This window comes from Mastigoproctus giganteus, chromosome 4 (assembly GCF_048544385.1).
Source record: "Mastigoproctus giganteus isolate SK-2022 chromosome 4, ASM4854438v1, whole genome shotgun sequence".
Taxonomy (NCBI): Eukaryota; Metazoa; Arthropoda; class Arachnida; order Uropygi; family Thelyphonidae; genus Mastigoproctus; species Mastigoproctus giganteus.
This window is the reverse complement of record NC_143578.1, coordinates 176,723,667-176,744,190: the sequence shown is the minus strand read 5'-3', so window position 1 is coordinate 176,744,190 and position 20,524 is coordinate 176,723,667. Positions and strand designations below refer to the sequence as shown.

Genomic DNA, 20,524 nt, shown 5'->3' with positions numbered 1-20,524 from the left:
TGCAAGCAGAGGATGTAAAATAAATTTTCTGTTTATACTCCGGGACGACCAAACCGGTCAGAGGAGTTTACAAGATACACAGAATACAAGAAACAGCACCATATTCAGCAGTCACGGGCTTGAACCCCGGTCACTCAAGGCACGTGTACTTATGCACCCATGCGCCTGACCACTAGGCTACGGCGGTAGCTGTCACAGACTTGCTGAAATTAGGTCCACTTGTCTCAAGTGTCACCGAATATCAGTTCCATTGGCATTTTAGACTCCCCGGTAGCAAGCACAGCTTGCCATGTCTGAGAGAATATCTGCGACACCTTAAAGGACCAGGTGTTATGTGACTTCAGTTTATTTTTGTGCTAACTGCATATGGTCACTTCTTCCATATTTTATTTCTGTGCTTATAAGGATGAATTTCATTAGCCTTGCACTTCCTTTCTGATTTTTCTTAAGCATTCTTGTCAATAACCTTGTCTCTCATCTTCTCAACTCTCCTCACATCAGCAATTGCTGATGTGAGGAGAGTTGAGAAGTTTCTTGTCAGTTTTTACATTATTCAAGAGCAATCTGAACTAGCAAATGGCCTTTTCTGTGAAAAGGGCCTAAATTCCTTTTCTCTTCTCAAGTTTCTGGACTAATTCTTCCATACATTTACTACAAGCTGCAGACTTTATAATCTGATGCGATACCAAGCATGCAAGAGCTGTAATATAATTATATTTCAGCACTTTGTATTTCTCAGCAGCTACATAAGGCTAATTTGTCCTTTTCCCATATCTTCTAAAGAATTTTTGGCAGCTACTTCAATATTAACTCAGGATATAGATACCAGATTGTCAGTCTTTGTAACGTCTGCATCAGCCTGAAGCTACTTTTTGTTTCAACCATAAGTTACTTTGGAAAAATCTGCTGATTAAACCGCTTAAGAGTTTCTAACCAGTTGTGGAGAAAGGGCAACACACACGTTTTGGAATTTACATTCAGAGAAATAATTGAAGCAAGTGTCATGAGAAAATGGAGTTTTGACAGTAAAAGAGAATCATGAAGACATTTTCTTACATCCCTTACAAATTGCAATGACTATATGGGCCTGGACTGATAAAAACTTCCTCACATTGCCAATATATCAATAACTCTTTCAACTATAAGCTGTGGAGCCAGAGAGTTGCATAAAATGTGAGAGGAAGCTCATATATACCAGTAATACTTGCATTGCTACCTGACAAGCAGGTGAATCCTGAAAAAAAAAAAAAAAATAAAAATAAATAAATAAATAAATAAAAATAATAAAAAAATATTAATAAATAATAATAATAAAAAAATAAGAGCTGAGAATTGGTTTGTGTGCTATTGAAACGTATTATGATACTGAAAGGCAGCATGGGCAGCATGACACTACAGCTTCCAAGTTGTAACATTCTGAATCATTTTCAAAGGAAATAAGCTCCTTACACAGTTTATTGTACAGTAAATCCTCATATAACACGTGTTTACACTACATAAATTCGATCATACACGATTTATAAATAGGGGAACGATATCGTATATAACACGAACCGAATTCGCTTATGCACGATTCGCCTTTGTGTTGTCAAGAAATGGCAGTCGAACACAGAATCACCAACTGAACGCAACACAATAGGAATGAAGAGAAGATTCTGAAAATGTATTTATGTTTTTTATATCAGTGAAAGGGAAACACATTTCGCTATAATAAAGTAAAAACCCACACAATTCCAGCTATTGGTATTATCGCAAATGCCATTAGATCAAGTTTACTACCAGTTTATAACAGATTCCACTAACAGAAACGCAACTGGAAATTGTTTTTATTGTTTTATGGTAGTAACCCCCAGAAATGTGCTTTAGTAAAATGCGAGGTGTTAATAGTTTATCTCTGCCTTTACAGTGTTGTTTATTCAGTTGCTACACACGCGCAGCTTTGTTTATGTGTATCAAGCGTGCCTCCTCATTTTGTAATTGTCCTTTATTCCCTAAAAATGAGTAAAATACTTAAAAGGTGTAAAAAGGAAGCATCCTGGTGAAGACACTGCAGATTCAGAGAGAAAAAGAAAAGCAATATCGATAAACAGAGGCGGACTGGGTCAAAAATTCTTACCCCGGAAAATTTGTAGTGGCCTCATACTATCATTTATGGCCAAAATCACACCGGCCTCGGCCCGCCGGGGTTTCCCCCAGTAAGACTTATGGCCAGTCCGCCTCTGTCGATAGAGAAAAAATATGAAATTGTGAAACGCTTTGAGCGAAATGAAAGACCATGTGATATTGCCCGTGCTACAGGCCTAAATGAGGCAATGCCGAGAATTAGAAAGATGCATAAAAACAACTTTCATAGCAGGAACAACTCAAAGTGTAATTATAATCCATTAGATCAAGACACAAAGAATTGGAAGAGATGAAATGGCTGTCATCTGTTTGGATAGAAAATCAAACAAAAAACAAGTTTGCTTATGATAGAAGCAAAAGCATTAGCAATATTTTATTATGTAATAGTCGTAATAAAATACTTACGTATTTTATCATGATAATTTATTGTGTTTGGTAATGTTTTGGTTACAAATGTGTGTTCAATCTTGGGTGGTGGCACCTAACCCTATTTTTTCCCATAGGGCCTGTTTATATTGCATGATTTTGCATTGCACGAGGGTTTCTAGGAACACAACTATCGTGCTATATGAGGACTGACTGTATTGGGTAATGGACCAATGCGAGCTGAGCCTTTATCAGTAAACGGCGTAAGGAACTTATTTCCAATGAAAATTATTCGGAATGTTAAAATCCATCAAAACTTAATTTTTTCAGTTCAAAAGAGGATAATGCTTCTAGGAATTTTTCAAGCAGGCCTTTAGTTCTAAAAGAAATGAAAATGCCAGGGAAAAAAAAAAAAAAAAAAGCACTGTCTCTGGAATGATTTTTTTTTAAGGTTGAGACCACATTTCTTTCCCGATAAAAGCAGTGTAGATTATACCTTTTGGATTAGTGGATCTTGGCTCACTGGGTCTCGTTGAGAGTAATGATGAAAACACAAGGGGAGTTTAGAGACTACTCTTTATTGTCAGAGTTGTTGGTCTTCTTATCTTCTAAAAAAAAAAAAAAAAAATTAATAGTAAATATGAATTAAATGCTGTCTTATATCAAATAAACATAAGAGTATGACTTGTCCTAGATGGCACAGCCAGAGTGGCTTAGAGAAAAAAAAGAAATGTTACAGCAAATAATCATGAAATACATTCATATACCGACAAACAGCCCATGACTTCCTAACCACAGGTTATGTTATCATGTATATCAGAGACATGAATAACATTTTTTTTTTTTTTTTTTTTTGGTAGTTATTGGCACATCGGCTTCTGTGGCCATAGTGCACCTCCCAAGGTTTTTTGCAGTACAGTCAGTCCTCGTATAGCACGATAGTTGTGTTCCTAGAAACCCTCGTGCAATGCAAAATCATGCAATATAAACAACAGGCCCTATAGGAAAAATAGGGTTAGGTGCCGACCACCCAAGACTGAACACACATTAGTAATCAAAACATTACCAAACACAATCTTTGTAATTCTCGGTGTTGCCTCATTTAGGTCTGTAGCACGTGAAATATCACATGGTCTTTCATTTCGCTCAAAGCGTTTCACAATTTCATATTTTTTCTCTATCGACAGAGGCGGACTGGCCATAAGCCTTACAGGGGAACTCCGGTGGGCCGGAGGCCGGTGTGATTTTAGCCATAAACCATAGTATGGGGCCACTACAAATTTTCCCGGTAAGAATTTTTGACCCAGTCCGCCTCTGTTTATTGATATTGGTTTTCTTTTTCTCTCTGAATCTGCAGTGTCTTCACCAGGACACTTCCTTTTCACACCTTTCAAGTATTTTACTCATTTTTAGGGAATAAAGCACAATTACAAAATGAGGAGGCACGCTTGATACACATAAACAAAGCTGCGCACGTGTAGCAACTGAATAAACAACACCATAAAGGCAGAGATACACTATTAACACCTCACATTTTACTAAAGCACATTTCTAGGGGTTACCACCATAAAACAATAAAAAACAATTTCCAGTTGCGTTCCTGCTAGTGGAAATCTGTCATAAACTGGTAGTAAACTCAATCTAATTGCATTTGCGATTATACTAGCTGGAATTGTTGATTTTTACATTATTATGGTGAAATGTGTTTCCCCTTCATTGATATAAAAAAACCATAAATACATTTTCAGAATCTTCTCTTCATTACTATCCTGTTGCGTTCGGTTGGGGTGATTCTGCGTTCGACTGCCATTTCTTGTAAACACAAAGGTGAATCGTGCATAAGCGAATTCGGTTCGTGTTATATAAGATATCGTTCCCGTATTTATAAATCGTGTATGATCGAATTCATGTAGTGTAAACACGTGTTATACGAGGACTGACTGTACTTTGATCCAAGCCCGAGGCGGGATTCGAACCCACGACCTTTGGGTTGCCAGGCAGGCGCTTTACCCACCCGGCATGAATAACATGTATTGCAAGGAATGCTGCTGACAAATACACTGCAGTATGCAAGCTGGTACGACAGAAGATTGCTCTGGAAAAATCTTAGCAGTGATATTCTTTGTTCTGTAAAAAAAAAAAAGTTCAGTATCGTTATACTAAAGGTAACCATAGTATAACACCGTAGTTAGGTTCCTATAAAATGTTGTGTTGTGCGAAACTGTTTTATATGGGACTAAAAAAAGTACAAAAAAAGGGGGGTTATATTCCAAATGCCAACAAAAATACACTATTACATTAACAAAACTAATAAAAATACACCATTCTAGATTCTGTGTATCTTCTGCTCTCTTTAAAAAAAATCTGGGTTTGTTTGCTTTTGCTTGATAAATCTTTGTGAATTTCATCGCATGGAACTAAGCATTTCTAAGCATTTTTGAAGCTCCCTTTTGAACTTTGGGCTCCTTTCATTCAAGAATCTGCATTCAAAAAATAAGATTTTAATTGCTCAGCTAACTTTATGCCTTCCTGTATGCTTTTTGGTGTAAAACTTGGAAGTTAAGAATTTATCTGCACTATCATCCTCTGAATTGATTTGGTTTTACCTCAGATGCCATTTCCACCAAATCCGCTTCGCCAGCCTCTTTTTCTACCAGGAATTCTTGAACTTCTTCAGTAATCATATCTTTTTTTTTATTTTATTTTTTTAGGATTATTGGCAACTAAGGCCATGTTGCTCTGCATATATTGTCTATAAATTGCATGTGTCCAGAGGTCAATTTTCTGTTTTGCTGGACGAAAAATCCAAGTTTACGAGAGGAAAAAACCATGCTATCCTCGCCTGAGACCGACTAACTCAGCCATGTTGCGAAAAAAGACCCATAAAAATCCCTCCCGTTATCGACTGGATTTGGACTCAAGTTTTTTCCACCCAGTTTGGGGGAGGAGGGTGATTCTATCAACTATGCTACCTACGAGGGCTTCAGTAGTCATATCAACAAAACCTCCCTCTCCTACAGAAGTAGCAAGTTCTACTATCACACCAGTTCAGTTTTATGCCGGTTCGACCATATTTCCCAAATGAACTGACTCTGGCCATACATTTTTCCACACACACATTTAACATTGACAGTTTTACTTCTTTTAGCAATAAAGCTATGATTCTGATACAGTCCACAATTGAGAAATGTTTCCATGCCTCCATTACTTTAATAGATTCGGAATAATTTTTTTTTCCAAAATCCATTGTAACAATTTTTTGAAGTAATGAAGTAAAGGTAGATAAAATGCCTTGATCTAATGGCTGAATGAAAGAAATTGCATTAACCTAAGTACAACTGTGGCAGTAGGAACAAACCTTCAACATTTGGATGACTTAATTCTTTTGGACGGCCTGGTGTGCTATCGAATAGTAATAAAACTTTGAAACCTAGATTTTCCCACAAGTTCAATAGCACAGAACATAACATGGGGATTTCCCAACAAAACAAAATACAGGGATTTCTCAATTTTTTTTGACTAGTGAGTCAAACAGCGGGGATTCAAAAAGAGTGGAAATGTTGAAAAATTACATCCAACATAATAGCAAGGTTTCCCCTGCACAAAAGCTCAAAAATACCCCGTTATGCGAGGTTTGCCGAAATTCTCTAACCATATTGGAGTAAAACCATGTTATCCATGTTGTGCGAGGATTGCCACAATTTATCAATCATTAGAACAAAATTGTATTAGCATGGGCACATGATGCAAGAAAGAAAGCTTATATAGCATCAGCCAAAAAACACACACACCCTTCTCATTTCACCCATCCACTCGCTCCAAAAGTTTGTCTAGTTCTGCCTTGAATCTGTTTAAGCTATCAACTTCTACGACAGAAGTTTGTTCCAGCAATCAACCACCTGCTGCCTAAAAGCAAACTGCCACACATCTATCCTAAAACTGTCTTTCCTCAATTTGAATTTATGCCCTCTCAGGCAATTATTCTGAGCAAGAGGAAGAATCCCATCACCACTGATGCATGCTCAGACCATTCATGACTTTATACACCCCACTCAGATCACCTCGCAGGTGCCTAGTCTCCAGACACTGTAATTTGCAAATCTTAAGCCTTTCTTCATAAGAGCAACCATTTGTTCCATTCACTAATCTTGTTACCCTTCTCTGTACTCGTTCCAACAGCTCTATATCCTTCTTAAAATGAGGCCTCCAGACCTGTATACAGTACTCAAGGTATGGCCTGACCATTGCCTTATACAAGGGGATAATCACCTCCTTATCCCTGCTAGAAAAATTCCTGTATATCATTGACAAAACACCATGAGCTACTCTTGCAGACCGTCTGCACTGATCAGAAAACTTCATATCTGTCTGCACAATTACCCCCAGGTCCTTTTCACTCTCTACCACTGTCAGTGTAGAACCACACAGTTGATACATTACTCGGGGGTTACTGCTTCCCATATGCAGTACTTTACATTTGCCAATGTTAAACTTCAGTTGTCACCTCTGAGCCCATCTGCTCAACTTTTCTAGATCCTGTTGCAGCAGCGTACTGTCATTAGTGTCATTACCCTGCCGACCTTTGTATCATCTGAAAACTTGGACATTAAGCCTGATATACCATCATTAATGAACACAGAAAACAAGAATGGACCCAACACTGAGCCCTGGGGACTCCACCAATAACATTAGTCCTCTAAGAGCAGTGACCATTGATTACCACTCTGCTTTCTCCCACTCAACCATCCCTTTATCCATAGCAGCAATTTGCCTCCAATGCCATACTGCTCCAATTTGTGCAGCTTCCATGTACAACAGTATCAAAAGCATTTCTAAGATCCAAATAGACATCAAAATTATTCTTTGCATCCAGTTCCTTTGTGACTACATCATAGTACACCCAATCAAATTGGTCAGACAAGACTTCCCCTTAACAAACCCATGCTGTGTCTGAACTATAACTGAAGTCTTGTCTAGAAGATCCTGCAATGCTTCTTTAACTAGTGCCTCCATTAATTTCCCTGGAACAGAAGTTAAACTAACAGGTGTGTAATTACCTGTATCTCCCTTTGATTTTCCTTTGTGGATTGGGGTCACATTAGCACATTTCCAGTCCATGGGTATCTCCTCAAGTCCAAGGAAACTCTCATGATTATGGCTAAGGGTTTGCTTACTTCCTTTGCTGCCTCCTTTAATATAACTGGATAGATTCAATCCACCTCAGGTGCCTTTCTTATGTTTATCTTCAACAATTTCTGCTCCACTTTATTCTCAGTTATTACAAGATTATCTAGCTTACTGCCAGAGTTTAATACACCTCTGACATTCCCCCCCCCCAGAATAACTCCTCATGTGTGAATATAGAAACGAAATATTCATTTAGTTTGTTAGCTACCTGAGCAGGATCATCAACAGTTGAAACATCGATATCAAGTGTTGTAGAAGTACCGTGTTATTTATAAGTATTTATAAGCCTGTATTTATAAGTATAATTTAAAAGATATTTCTTGGCTAAATGCCTAAGAGTATGAAGAAGTTTACTTATGCATCATTTAAATTATATCTCATACCTTCACAATGAGTTGCCATGGTATTGCACTACCTCGAATAAGTAACGCTTCACCAATGGAGAAGACTAATGTTACTTTTTCTCAGCAGATACCACAACCCAGATGACACTGTTTTTAAGTGGATTTTTGAATTAAATATGAATAAAGCTATTGCTTCCATAAAATTTTCAATACAGTTGTGTAACCTACACTCTTTGCTACGCTGTCACCAAGATTTTCTTTCACGCAATTCAGGACCTACTCTTTCAAATAACAGTTCTGGTTAGTCTACCACCACCTGAAACTTGCTTGTTGAATGATTCTGTACCTGTTTATTCTCTAAAAGGTCTAATTTGTGAAATGGTAATTCAGAAAGTCTTTTGCTTATAAACGTCTTGCGGTGGCCACATTAGACTCAGCAAGTGTGTACATGAGATGCATGTCTGTCATGTCATTTCTTTGTTTGAATAAGCCTCTGTTCTCACTTCAAATGCACACTTTATTTTTGCACACTTAAGCTTGTTTTTTTAATATTTTTTTAAACAAATTATTACTCCATATTTATTAATTAATAAGACCAGATATTAGAAATTACATTACCATTCTCAATTCTTCTGTTCTTTTTCCAACTTTTGCATCGTGTTCCTCTGTTTATTCCAGTACTCTCTGGCTTTACTACATTCCTCTGTTTGTTTCTTCTGGGTCTTCTGTAAATGTGTTCCTCTTCCTGTTCTAATGCTTCCTGAATTATGCTGTTTTAAACATAATTTATATGTAAAATTAATATACACACACACAAAACTAATATGTTCTGTGTAAAAATGACTCTACACATATCAAAGAATTCTGGAAATCAGAAATAAGCTCAACTAAGCAAAACATCACATCACTATGGTAAAGCAGTATTTGTTTTTCTATGATAGTGGAGAAACAAATAAAACAACTTTCATGATAAGAATTATGAATGAAAAAATTTTGTTTGTTATTTTAAAATTAATATTTTGTTTATAACATTTCAGTTCTGGGCTGAAAGTTAAGTATGTTAAGTCTCAAGAAGAAAGAAGGGGAAAAAAAATGTCCTTCAAACTGCAGTACCAGGAAAAGAACCTGTTGACCTTGAAATAAATGTCTCCTCTATTACGTCATGTAACCAACTTAAGAACACAGAAAGGTGGGGAGGAGGGAGAGAGAGAAAAAAAAATTGGTATACTACTGAAATTAAGTTTCTAAACAGGATTTATAATACTCTTTCTGATGACATTCATCAAAATTGTATAATAAAATAGTTTTCTATTTTATTGAGATTAGTTCCATATAACTTGTTCATATTTATTCATATTCATTCATTTAATTTCAAGGGATAATTTCAAGAATGGTCAAAAATGTAAAAATTTAGTCTACTGAAAAGTATACTGTACACTTTTTTATAACAGACAGGCTCTAAATCAGAGATCACCAACTGAGAGACCACAACCCACATCTCTACTATTAATGATATTTAAAAGATTGTACTTCCAATAATTTGTCCAAACCTTCCTTAAATTTACTCAAACTGCCCAATTCCACAACACTAATGAAAGTTTATTCCAACAACTGATTATTCTTTGGCTGAATGCATATTAGCAGAGGCATATGATGCAAGCTTGTATACCATCAGCCAAAAAAAAAAAAAACAAAAAACACATTCCATTTCACCGATCCATTAACTCCAAATGTTTGTTTAGTTCTGCCTTGAATTCATTTAAGCTGTCAACTTCTACAATGGCAGATGGAAGTTTGTTCCAACAATCAACCACCCGCTGGCTAAAGGCAAATTTCCACACATCTATTCTACAACTGTCTTTCCTCAATTTGAATTTATGTCCCTTCAGGTGACTAATCTGGGCAAGAGGAAGAATCTATATAACTTCATAGCTTCCCTATATATATATATATATATATATATTTTTTTTTTAATATTTATATATAAATATACATATATTTTATATATCCCTATATAAAACTCTTGTGAGGTTCTGTGGGAATATACAATAATTAACACAGTATATTAATTTTAACATTATAAAGATTACATAATACATATTGCTACAGTAGCTGCAATAGTGCAGTGCTATTACTGGATATTGGATAATATGCACTAAAGAAATAGGTAAAATGTGCAAATATGGCAAAATGCTACAATATACAATAATGTTTTTACATTTATTTACCTTTATTATACTTGTACAGTACCTTTATTACACACTCATTATATGTTTATTAATTGAATTACAATTTCTTTGTATTCAGGATTTAAAAGTAACTGCTAAATGAAAAGTTTTAGAATAAGTATCATTTTATATGGTATAACCTTTGTTATAGTAAACAATATTTTTTCATTGTATCCCATTGCAAATGTGGAGTTTACTGTTCAGTAATTTTAGAAGTAGAGAATGATCTTGGAATATCGACAGAATGACTGTGAAACTTAAAAATGCAAGCCTCTACTCATTTCCATTACCAAAGTCATCTATTTTCTTTATAATATAAAATGCACAGTTCTCTTTTAAAACATTATCAACTTTATTTCTTATTTACTCTCCTGTCACCAGGGATGGTTGAAATTTTTTCATGAACTTTCTCTACTTCTTCAATTGCAGTGCTCAAAGAAAGTCCCCATGCTTCAACTTTGGTTACCGAATTAGTTGACAAAGCAAAGCAAAGCAAGCTTTGATTTTTTTTTTTTTTTTTCTTATGGAATCAAAGCTTTTGGCATAAAACAATGCTGCACATAATCATGTTCTCCACCTTATCAAAACAAGGACTGGTGAAAGAGGAATAGCTATGCATGTAAGGGTTTTTTATGAAGACTTCTTTCACACAAGAAATAACTTGTGTCAAAATTGCCCCGAATTGTTTCTGCAAGCCTATGTAAGCAATGGGCTAAGCAAGTAATGCAGATTAAGGGTTGTATAGAAAACTTGTAATGAAAAAGCTGCTTTTTCATATATGAAGCAGCATCACTAACAAAAATGTACTTTTTTTTTTGCAATGGGTTGATTTTCTTCTAGCCATACTGCAAGGAAACACTCACACTTTCTATAACCTTACAAGCAAGCAAATGAAAACAAGAAGGCTCTCTGTCTAATTTCCCACATACCAAGTGTGCAATATAATGACCACAAGCATCTGCTGTATCACTGGCAGACATTGAGATGCAATTTTCTCCAGTATCTTAAATTTTGAGAATATACCATCATAAGTATTGAGATAGTTCTTACACAAGATAGATACAGCTGGAATGTTCTGATTGATAGAATATTTTTTTTCAAAAATCATTTGAAAACCAGATTGGTTAACTTCTGAATAGAATTTACCAATGTGAGACAGAGATCCTACGAAAGTCACTTTTCCATTCTTTTGAGAATGGAAAAGTGACTTTAATCAACCCACGTACCTTTTGAGGTAGATGGATTGATTAAAGACTGCCCTAGCAATTTTTACATGCCTTTTCTTTTTCTAGTAACACTGTCTAATGTTTTCACACATTGGCTGATGTATAATTTTTTTTCTGCATGGAACATTCTTTTTCACAGAAATGCAAAAGACAGTACTCCCATCTGTAGTGAACTCTTTTCCATGATTGGTGATCCACGTTTCAATAAGTTTAGCAGCAGATCTGATTTTTGGCATTTTGAATGTCTATTTTGTAAATTTTTTATAGCAAAACTGAACTGTTATGTTCAGTTTTGCTATAAAACTGAATTCACAGAACATACTCTTGTCCAACATCACTGATGGCATAAGAATTAAAGTAAAAGACCATTTATGTTTTTGCATGCGGAAAAATTTTTTCTCATGCTAATGTTATTGTTATATTGTGACATTTTCAATGATTCCAATTATATTTCTGTGTTTAATGCCTGAAAACAATAAAATTAACAAAATATACAGGGTTGCTAGCAATACTCATGTTATAGGCATTTATATGCACATAATCCAATGTCTAGTTATTACTACTGTAACAGTACATATATCATTACCGTTTCTTAGTTTATTATTCAGGTTTAGTGCTATAGGACTAATTAAGGTTTTTTTTTTTTTTTTTAAACTGAGATTATGTCTATGATTAGAGCAGCAAAGCATATGACCCAGAGCAGTGAGGACTGCCTTGGATGGGAGGGGAGGGGAGGGGGTAAATTGCTGATGGCCAATTAATCAAGGCCTTATTGCATGCACTGTGTTATGTATGCACACCAGACTATGGTTGCGTATAATGCAACAAATGATGCCTTTGCATGTTCTGGGGACAGAGAGAATGGGAAAATTAAGTGGAAGTTTAACATTTTGTTGGAGACTAAAGGGTAGCTGCCTTCGAAGGAATTAAATCAGGGGACCCATCAAGCACTCAACTAACTGCCCAAGTTATAGTTAGATCCTACCCTCGTGCATCTGGCTGCATGATGGGATCACAGTTGATTATTCTTAGTGATTCTATTGTCAGGGAAATGAAGTACATTTTATGCAAAAAAGATACAGGACCAGCATATATTTGACAGAGGCAAAAGTTCATGGTATTGTAAAACAAATATTATCTTTTAAGGGCAAAAAGGGTGATATTGTTTTTCATGTTAGTACTAATTATATTAAGCATAAGCATTCTGAGGCTATACTTAAAAAGTTTAGGAAGACAATGAGAAAAAGCCATGAGTTAAGGCTGAATTTGAAAGTGTCCACAATTTTATCACAAATGATAAGGGGAGGCTATACTTAAAAAGTTTAGGAAGACAATGAGAAAAAGCCATGAGTTAAGGCTGAATTTGAAAGTGTCCAGAATTTTATCACAAATGATAAGGGGGTAGTTTGCAATGAGAACTGAGTCAATAAATGAAGAGACTGTACAAGGCTCATGGCATAATTTTTCTTTCCATGTCCAGGGGTTGTTAACAGATGGGATACATTTAAATAGAAGGGGTACAAGAATATCTCTTGATACCATTCACACAGTTTTAGGTGGGTCGGAAAACTGCTAATTAGGGAGGATACAAACACTGATACTTTAAGAGCAGCAGTAGGGTTGCCTGAAAATAGTAATAGTGGCATGTGATGCAAGAAAGCAAGTGTATGAGCTTATGCAGCATCAGCCAAAAAAAAAAAAAAAACACACACACAACCATTCCCGCTAAATGTTTGTGCAGTTCCTCCTTAAATTTATTTAACCTATCAACTTCTATGACAGATGGAACTTTGTTCCAGCAATTAAACATCTGCTGGCTAAAGGCAAATTTGCACACATCTATTCTACAGCTGTCTTTCCTCAATTTGAATTTATGCCCCCTTAGGTTTGTAATCTGAACAAGTGGAAGAATCCCATTAGAATTCAGCGTGCTCAATCCATTCAAGGCCTTATACACCTCAATCAGATCGCCTCGCAAGTCCCTAGTCTCCAGCCGCTGCAATTTGCAAAACTTAAGCCTCTCCTGGTAAGAGGATCCTTTCATTCCTCTCACCAATCTTGTTGCCCTTCTCTGTACACGTTCAAGCAAATCTAGCAAAAGCAAAAGGGGAACATTACATTGCCAGCTGGGGCAAACACGAGTCTAGCAATTACACAAGCTGTGTAAGAGTTATTAAAAACACAAATAGGCACATGTTTATTTGTTTTTACACTAAAGCTAGGAATATAATAAATAAATTTGGTGATTTTCAAGTATTGATTAAATCATAAAAAGCTTACATTAAAAGTATAACAGAAACATGGGGTTGCTTTTATATTGAGGATGCAGGATTTGAATATGGTGATGATAATAATAATTATGTGTACAGAAATGATAGACGTGGCAGGAGGGGAGTGGTGCTTTTAGTTAAGAAGTCCAGATTCTAAAACAGCCCAACCAAGTAGACAACTTGCCATTGTAATACTGAGTATAGTGTGACAAAACTATGGGGAAAACCAGTCGAAGTTCACATCTGTTATAGTCAAAAATGACTGCGATGAGTATAATTAACAACTACACAGACAAAGAGTGAACCAGCAAATTAGAATGATAATCTTGAGAGATTTTAACTTCCCAGATATCAAATGTAACTTGTGGATTGGCGGTTCACTCAAAACATTTGTTGATTTGCTGATAACTGCTTTCTATACTAATATGTTAGTGAGGTAACAATAGAAAGCAATATTCTTGATCTGGTTATTAGCAGTGATTCATCGGGTATTAGGAATCTTAAAGTAAAGGAACCACTAGGTAGCAGTGATAATATATTGATATGGATTATTCAAAGGAATAATACTGTCAAGGGTAAAGGGAAATGTTTTTGCAAAGGTGATTTAATGGGCTCAGGCAGTTTTTAACCTCTTTTCAGTACAATCAACTGATGATGTTGAAAAATATAAATGACAAATGGTAAATATTCAGAAGTACTCACAGAAGCCACGAAGCATTTAATATCAACTAAATATTGTTAAAGATTTAGATCAAAGTGGATGGCAGAAAAACAGATGAGCTCATTGGCAGAGAAGAAAAATGCATGGGATGATTATAAATTGTCAGGGGATAAAGTCTTACAATATGTAGAAAGAGATGTGCAAATTACTTGGGAAGTTAGGCAGGCTAAGATAGATGAGACGGCTTTGGCTAAGAATGCAAAAAAGATAGCAAGGAATTCTTTGTATATGTTAACAACAGAAGGCAAGATGAATCACATTGGTCAACTGAATATGAATGGCATAACTCTTGATGATCCTGTACAGACTGTTGATATAAAGTGAATAAATATTATGAATCCACATTCACACATGAAGTTTTTATAGATCAGGCTAGCAGAAGTCTAATTGTGAGTGGGGAGTTAAATGATTTTATAATAACAGAAAGTATGGAAGAGAAACTGCTGCAGCTAAAAGTGAACAAAATGCCTGGGCTGATGAAATCTACCCAATTATACTAAAGAAGCTATAAAGGAGATAGTTAAACCTTTAAGCTACCATAACAGGGCATCCTTAGATTCAAGATGCACAAATGTATCTCCTATTTACAAGGGTGATTTAAAGGGTGAAGTGGGTAACTACAGACCTCCAGGTTTAACCTGTACCAGGAAAAACAGTGGAATCAATAATTAAAGAATTAATGGAAGATCAACTTGAGAGGGGTGGAGACGTAAGGTAGTAACACCATGGATTTGTTAAAGGAAGAGCATAGCTCAAAAATCTGATTAGTTACCATGAGGTTGCGAGAAAGTAACTGAATGCAAAGAATAATTCTAATATCACATATGTAGATTTCAGTAAAACCTTTGATACATGTACAATTATTGTATAAATTAGCATTAAGGATAATTATTATTATGGATAAAAGGCTAAAAAATGTCAATTGTAGTTTACTAGTGATAAATGTAAAGTACTGTTTGAATAGCAGTAATCCCCAGAATAATATACCATCTGGAGGGCAACAAACTGAAGGTAGTAGATTATGAAAAATATCTGTGGATAAGTGTAGAGTCAAATAGTTAAGCCACATTTCAAATACTGCATAGTTTAACAGATCTGTTATAAAGAATGCAGAGAAGAGTAATAAGAAAAGAGGAAGCACAAAAGTTTATTCTGACCTAAAGAGTCAGAGATTCCATAAATTAGTCTCTGTGCATCTGTGTTATAACCTAATTGAAGTATATAAGGCTTTATTAAAAGGGTTAAATAAATTAAATGCTGATTGCATCTTTACTCTTTCTAAGATAAAACACACAAGGGGCATAAAATTTAAAGTGTAAAAGGCTAGTTGTAAAACAAATGTACAGATATTCACATTTAACTCTTTATTCCAGCAGTTAATTAATTAACTGTTGGAATAAACTTTTACCTAATATTGTGGAAGTGGATTTTTTGAATAAATTTTTTGCAAATTATTAAGAGGAATAGGGAAATTAATTTTTTTTTTTTTTTTTTGGTTGGTGCTGTATAAACTTTGCTTTCTTGAATCATGTTGCCAATACTAATACTAAACCTTGAGAAATTTCTTCTCTTTGGTATAAAATTCTTGTTAGCTTCTATGAATGACTATGACCTACAACAAACTCTAACTGTCACTTTTATTTTCCCCATTAGGATATCAAACCAGACTGCCTCAATATTTCACTGGCAACCTGTGTCTACTGGATGTACTCTTTTAACTAAAAGAATCTGATTCAGAAAAGACAGAACCCTTCTGTCTTTTCTGAAAACATTATAATCACCATATTCAAATTTTGCATCCCCAATATCAGTGACTTTATATTTCTGTTATAACTATAATGTCTGCATTTGATGATTTTTACCTATCTTCCAAATGCATTTCATTTATGCACTATACTCCTAATATTAGTGTATAAGCAAGTAAATGTGCACCTGGTTTTATTTTTAGTAATACCTGCCCATGTAATTGCTACTCCATATGTCCCCAAAGCAGGCATTGTAATGTTTCCCCTCTTGCCATTCAGGCTACTGCATGTCAAAATAGAAGAATGCAAAAATCAATTTCACCTCTGTTTGCAGCTGCTGCAATTTTCTGACTCACATAACACTGCCTCAACAGGTATTCTTGCATACTGTGTATTTAAGGATATCCAATTCATGTAAAAAAAAAGTTCAATCTGTTAACAAGCACTGGCCTGCAGAGAAAAATTTAAAAGTAGTGGCCTTGTAGTCTATCCAGGGCTGATAACTGAGGGAAAGCCCTCATCATATTGCAGCAAAATTCTGGACACTTTCAACCCTAACTCATGGCTATTTCTCAACTTCATATCATACTTGTTAAGTATGGGTGAAGCTGACCCTCAGAATGTTATGCTTCACATCATTAGTACAACAATATAATCTTTTCACCTTTAAAAGGTGATAGCTGTTCTACAATACTACCAACTTTTGCCTCTGGAAGCCATCAAAAATTGTGTCTATATCTGGAGTGGGGTGGATAAAAAGGTAGAACTTACCATATAAGAGCAGCTTATCATCTTTACTTCACTTGATTACATAGCATTCTGATCTGCATAAGTTTGACTATTTTTACTAAAATGTTTAGAATCAATAAATAAAATACAATGAACAATTCCTTTGTGACAGTATTGCAGATTTAACACTTGTTACTCAATTAAAGAGGCAGTGATTTCTATTCAACTTTGACACCTGAGGAATTCTGAAAGGACTCTTCAACTGTCTATCAAGGTCAGATGTCAGAGTCTATCCAGGGCTGATGATTGACAAAGCTCTCATCATATTGCAGCAAAATTCTGGACAATTTCAGATTCAGCCCTACTCATGGCTATTTCTCAACTTCACAAGATACTTGTTAAGTATAGGTGAAACCGAACCTCAGAATGCTATTCTTCACATCATTAGTACAATATGTAAAACAGTGTAATCTTTTGCATGTTTAAAAGGTGATAGCAGTTCTACAATAGTGCCAACTTTTGCTGCTGGAAGATACCAAAAATTGTGGTAAATATCTGGTGGGGGGAGAGTTGAACTACCATATATTAGTATTACTAGTGGCACAGTGGCAGCATCACCATATGAAGCAAGAAAGCAAGCTTATATAGCATCAGCCAAAAAAAAAAAAAAATAATAAAACACTTCCCATTCACCCATGTGTCAAAAGTTTGTCTAGTGCTGCCTTGAATTTATTTAAGCTGTCAACTTCCACAACGACAGATGTAAGTTTGTTCCAGCAATCAATCACCTGTTGGCTAAAGGCAAATTTCCATACATCTATTCTACAACTGTTACCTCAATGTGAATTTATGTCCCATCAGTTGAGTAATCTGAGCAGGAATCCCATCAGCACTGAGCTTGCTCAAATCATTCAAGCCCTTATATATCTGTCAGATCACCTCACATGTGCCTAGTCTCCAGATGTTTAAATTTGCAGAACTCAAGCCTTTCTTGGTAAGAGCAACCCTTTGTTCCACCCACTAATCTCATTATCTTTCTCTATACTTGTTCCATCAGCCCTTCATCCTTCCTAAAATGAGGCCTCCAGACCTGTATACAGTACACAAGGTGTGGCCTGACAATTGCCTTATACAAGGGGATAATTACCTCCTTATCCCTGCTAGCAAAGTTCCTGCATATCACAAGACCCTCATGAGCTGCTCTGGCAGCCTGTCTGTAGTGCTCTGAAAACTGATGGCACACCCTAGGTCTTTTTCATTCTTACTACCCTGAGTGTAGTATCGCACAGTTGGTGCATTACTCTGGGGTTACTACTACCTCACTTGACTACGTAACATTCTTTTACTGAAAATTTCAGAATCGATAAATAAAATACAGTGAACAATTCCGTTGTGACAGTACTGTAGATTTAACACTTGTTACTCAATTGAAAAAGTAATGATTTGTACTTTGAGACTGGAGGAATTCTGAAAGGCCTCTCTTCAATTGGGGCTGAAGTTAGCTAATATCAGGTGAATGGATTAGGCTACACCTGGTTTTCAACTCACATATGATGCACATAAACCATTAACACACTTATACAGACTTAATTCATGCATAGTTATAAATATATGACTTTCAAAATGCTGTAGATTAAGTGTAAGCAGATATGCGGTCCTTGAGGTTGTCACAGACATGCTCTCAAATATGCCAGATAAGCTGTACTTGCTACCTGGGAATCTAAAATGCTGATGAAACTGATATACGGGTGACAAGTCAAGTGGACCCAATTTCGGCGAAGTCCAGACGGTCTGTGACAGCCAAATCCTCTGCTTGGACCTTCGCGATGGTGGGACTGTTAGTAATCCTGGGTATAACCTCCATGCACAAGCACACGGTGGGTGACCACACAGGTGTGAACCAACGTAAGCAGGGGTCGAGGTGTGGCACCCACACCACATGGAGGAATGCCGCATCTCTATGTTACCAAAAAGCACTAGGTGGTAGATGACCCTCATCAACCAGTGCAATACCACCACTTTGCTTATTGGGGGCTTGAAGTGGTGGAACCCATGTCTCCAGAGTTAAGTTCCGGTAAACCCTTCCCCATCTCTTCCATCATGCAGTATGATTGAGATACAATCTTCCTTACATTTCGAGGGCACAGCTCTAAAACGGTGTTTGCAGGCCGGTCGCTAATTAGTACACAGACCGAATATATTGGTAACTCTCTAGGAGGCTTCCGGATCAGCTAGTGTATAATCTTGCTACCTCTACTCTGCCAGATAGTGACTGGAGGGAGTCCAAGTAGAGTGTATGCAGAGGGGGGGGCATTGTCGAGGCCATGTTATGTCAAGGTTCAGGGTATATTCTTACCATGTGTACGCCATATCCAAAAATTTCATTACTTCATACAACATGTCCCTTCCAATTTTTCTTACTATTGAATACACCACGAATTGTGAAACTAATAGAGTAAGCTTATCTGCGAAAAGATCTAAACCTCCCAAACACTTCCTAATTCATTTCACAAATATACATGGTCTCAATTCTAATCTCAATGATGTCCATTTCCACTTGCAGTCTGCCAAACCCCATGTACTTTTTCTGACAGAATCTCAGTTATTGGTTGATTCAACTACTGCTCATCTCAGTTGCCCAAATTATTCAATGTATGATTCCTTTCGCCCCAAAGGTGGTACTTGTGCATATGTCTGTTCCGATATTTCCTGTCAGAGACTTGTTAATTTGGAATCTCCTCTTTTCAATCTTCTCTGGCTCAAAATCTCTCTACCTCACTGTGTCAAATTCATCTGTTGTCTCTACCGTTCTCCCAACTCCACTAATCACTTGGAGCTCTTTGACTTCCTCTCTTTGCTACTTGACTTTCTCCAGTCCAACATTCCTAACAGCGAGGTAATTTTCCTTGGTGATTTTAATGTTCACAACTCCAGCTGGCTTCCGTTTTTAGTCACACCGACCCAGCTGGTAGAGATGCTGAGGCTTTTGCAATTACTAATGACCTTGCACAGATTGTTCATTTACCTACAAGAATACTGAACAATCCTAGCCATAGAGCTAACACACTTGATCTTTTTCTCACAAACAACCCTTCTAAGTACACGGTCGAAGTGAGAGATCCCTTAGGCACCTCAGATCACAACTTGGTGATTGTGTCTTCTCCAATGTTATCTCATGGCTATTCCCAACCTCGTATTATTTGGCATTACAAGAATGCAAAATGGGATGACCTGCGAGATTTTTTTTCTTCTTTTCCTCTGTCGGATTATTGTTTCAAAACTTTTGATGTCAACGTTTGCTCAGATCGTGTCAGTGAAATTATTCTTGCTGGAATGCAATCCTTTATCCCACACTCCACTTTAAAATCTCGTCCTTTATCTAAACTTTGGTTTTCCAAAAAATGTGCTAAGGCTGTTCAAGAAAAGAACGTTTTATATTGTAATTGGCTTGTTTCTAATTCTTCGGTTTCATTTTCTGCCTACACCAAAGCTTGCAACAATTGTAATGCAGTTATTAATCAATCCAAACTAGATTTTGAACAGGTTAAGAGTAGGAAACTTTCTTCTTGCCCTAATGGTAGCCG

General features: G+C 36.2%; 1 protein-coding gene across 1 annotated transcript in view; it reads right to left on the bottom strand.

Annotated features, from left to right (window-relative positions):
• The window catches only part of LOC150087216 (R3H domain-containing protein 4-like), a 92,341-nt gene that overhangs the window by 46,159 nt on the left and 25,658 nt on the right, over nt 1-20,524 (bottom strand). The window contains exon 2 of the mRNA XM_090371890.1: nt 8,640-8,791. Coding sequence (XP_090228016.1) covers nt 8,640-8,791 — 152 coding nt within the window. The remainder of the gene's footprint in view (nt 1-8,639; nt 8,792-20,524) is intronic.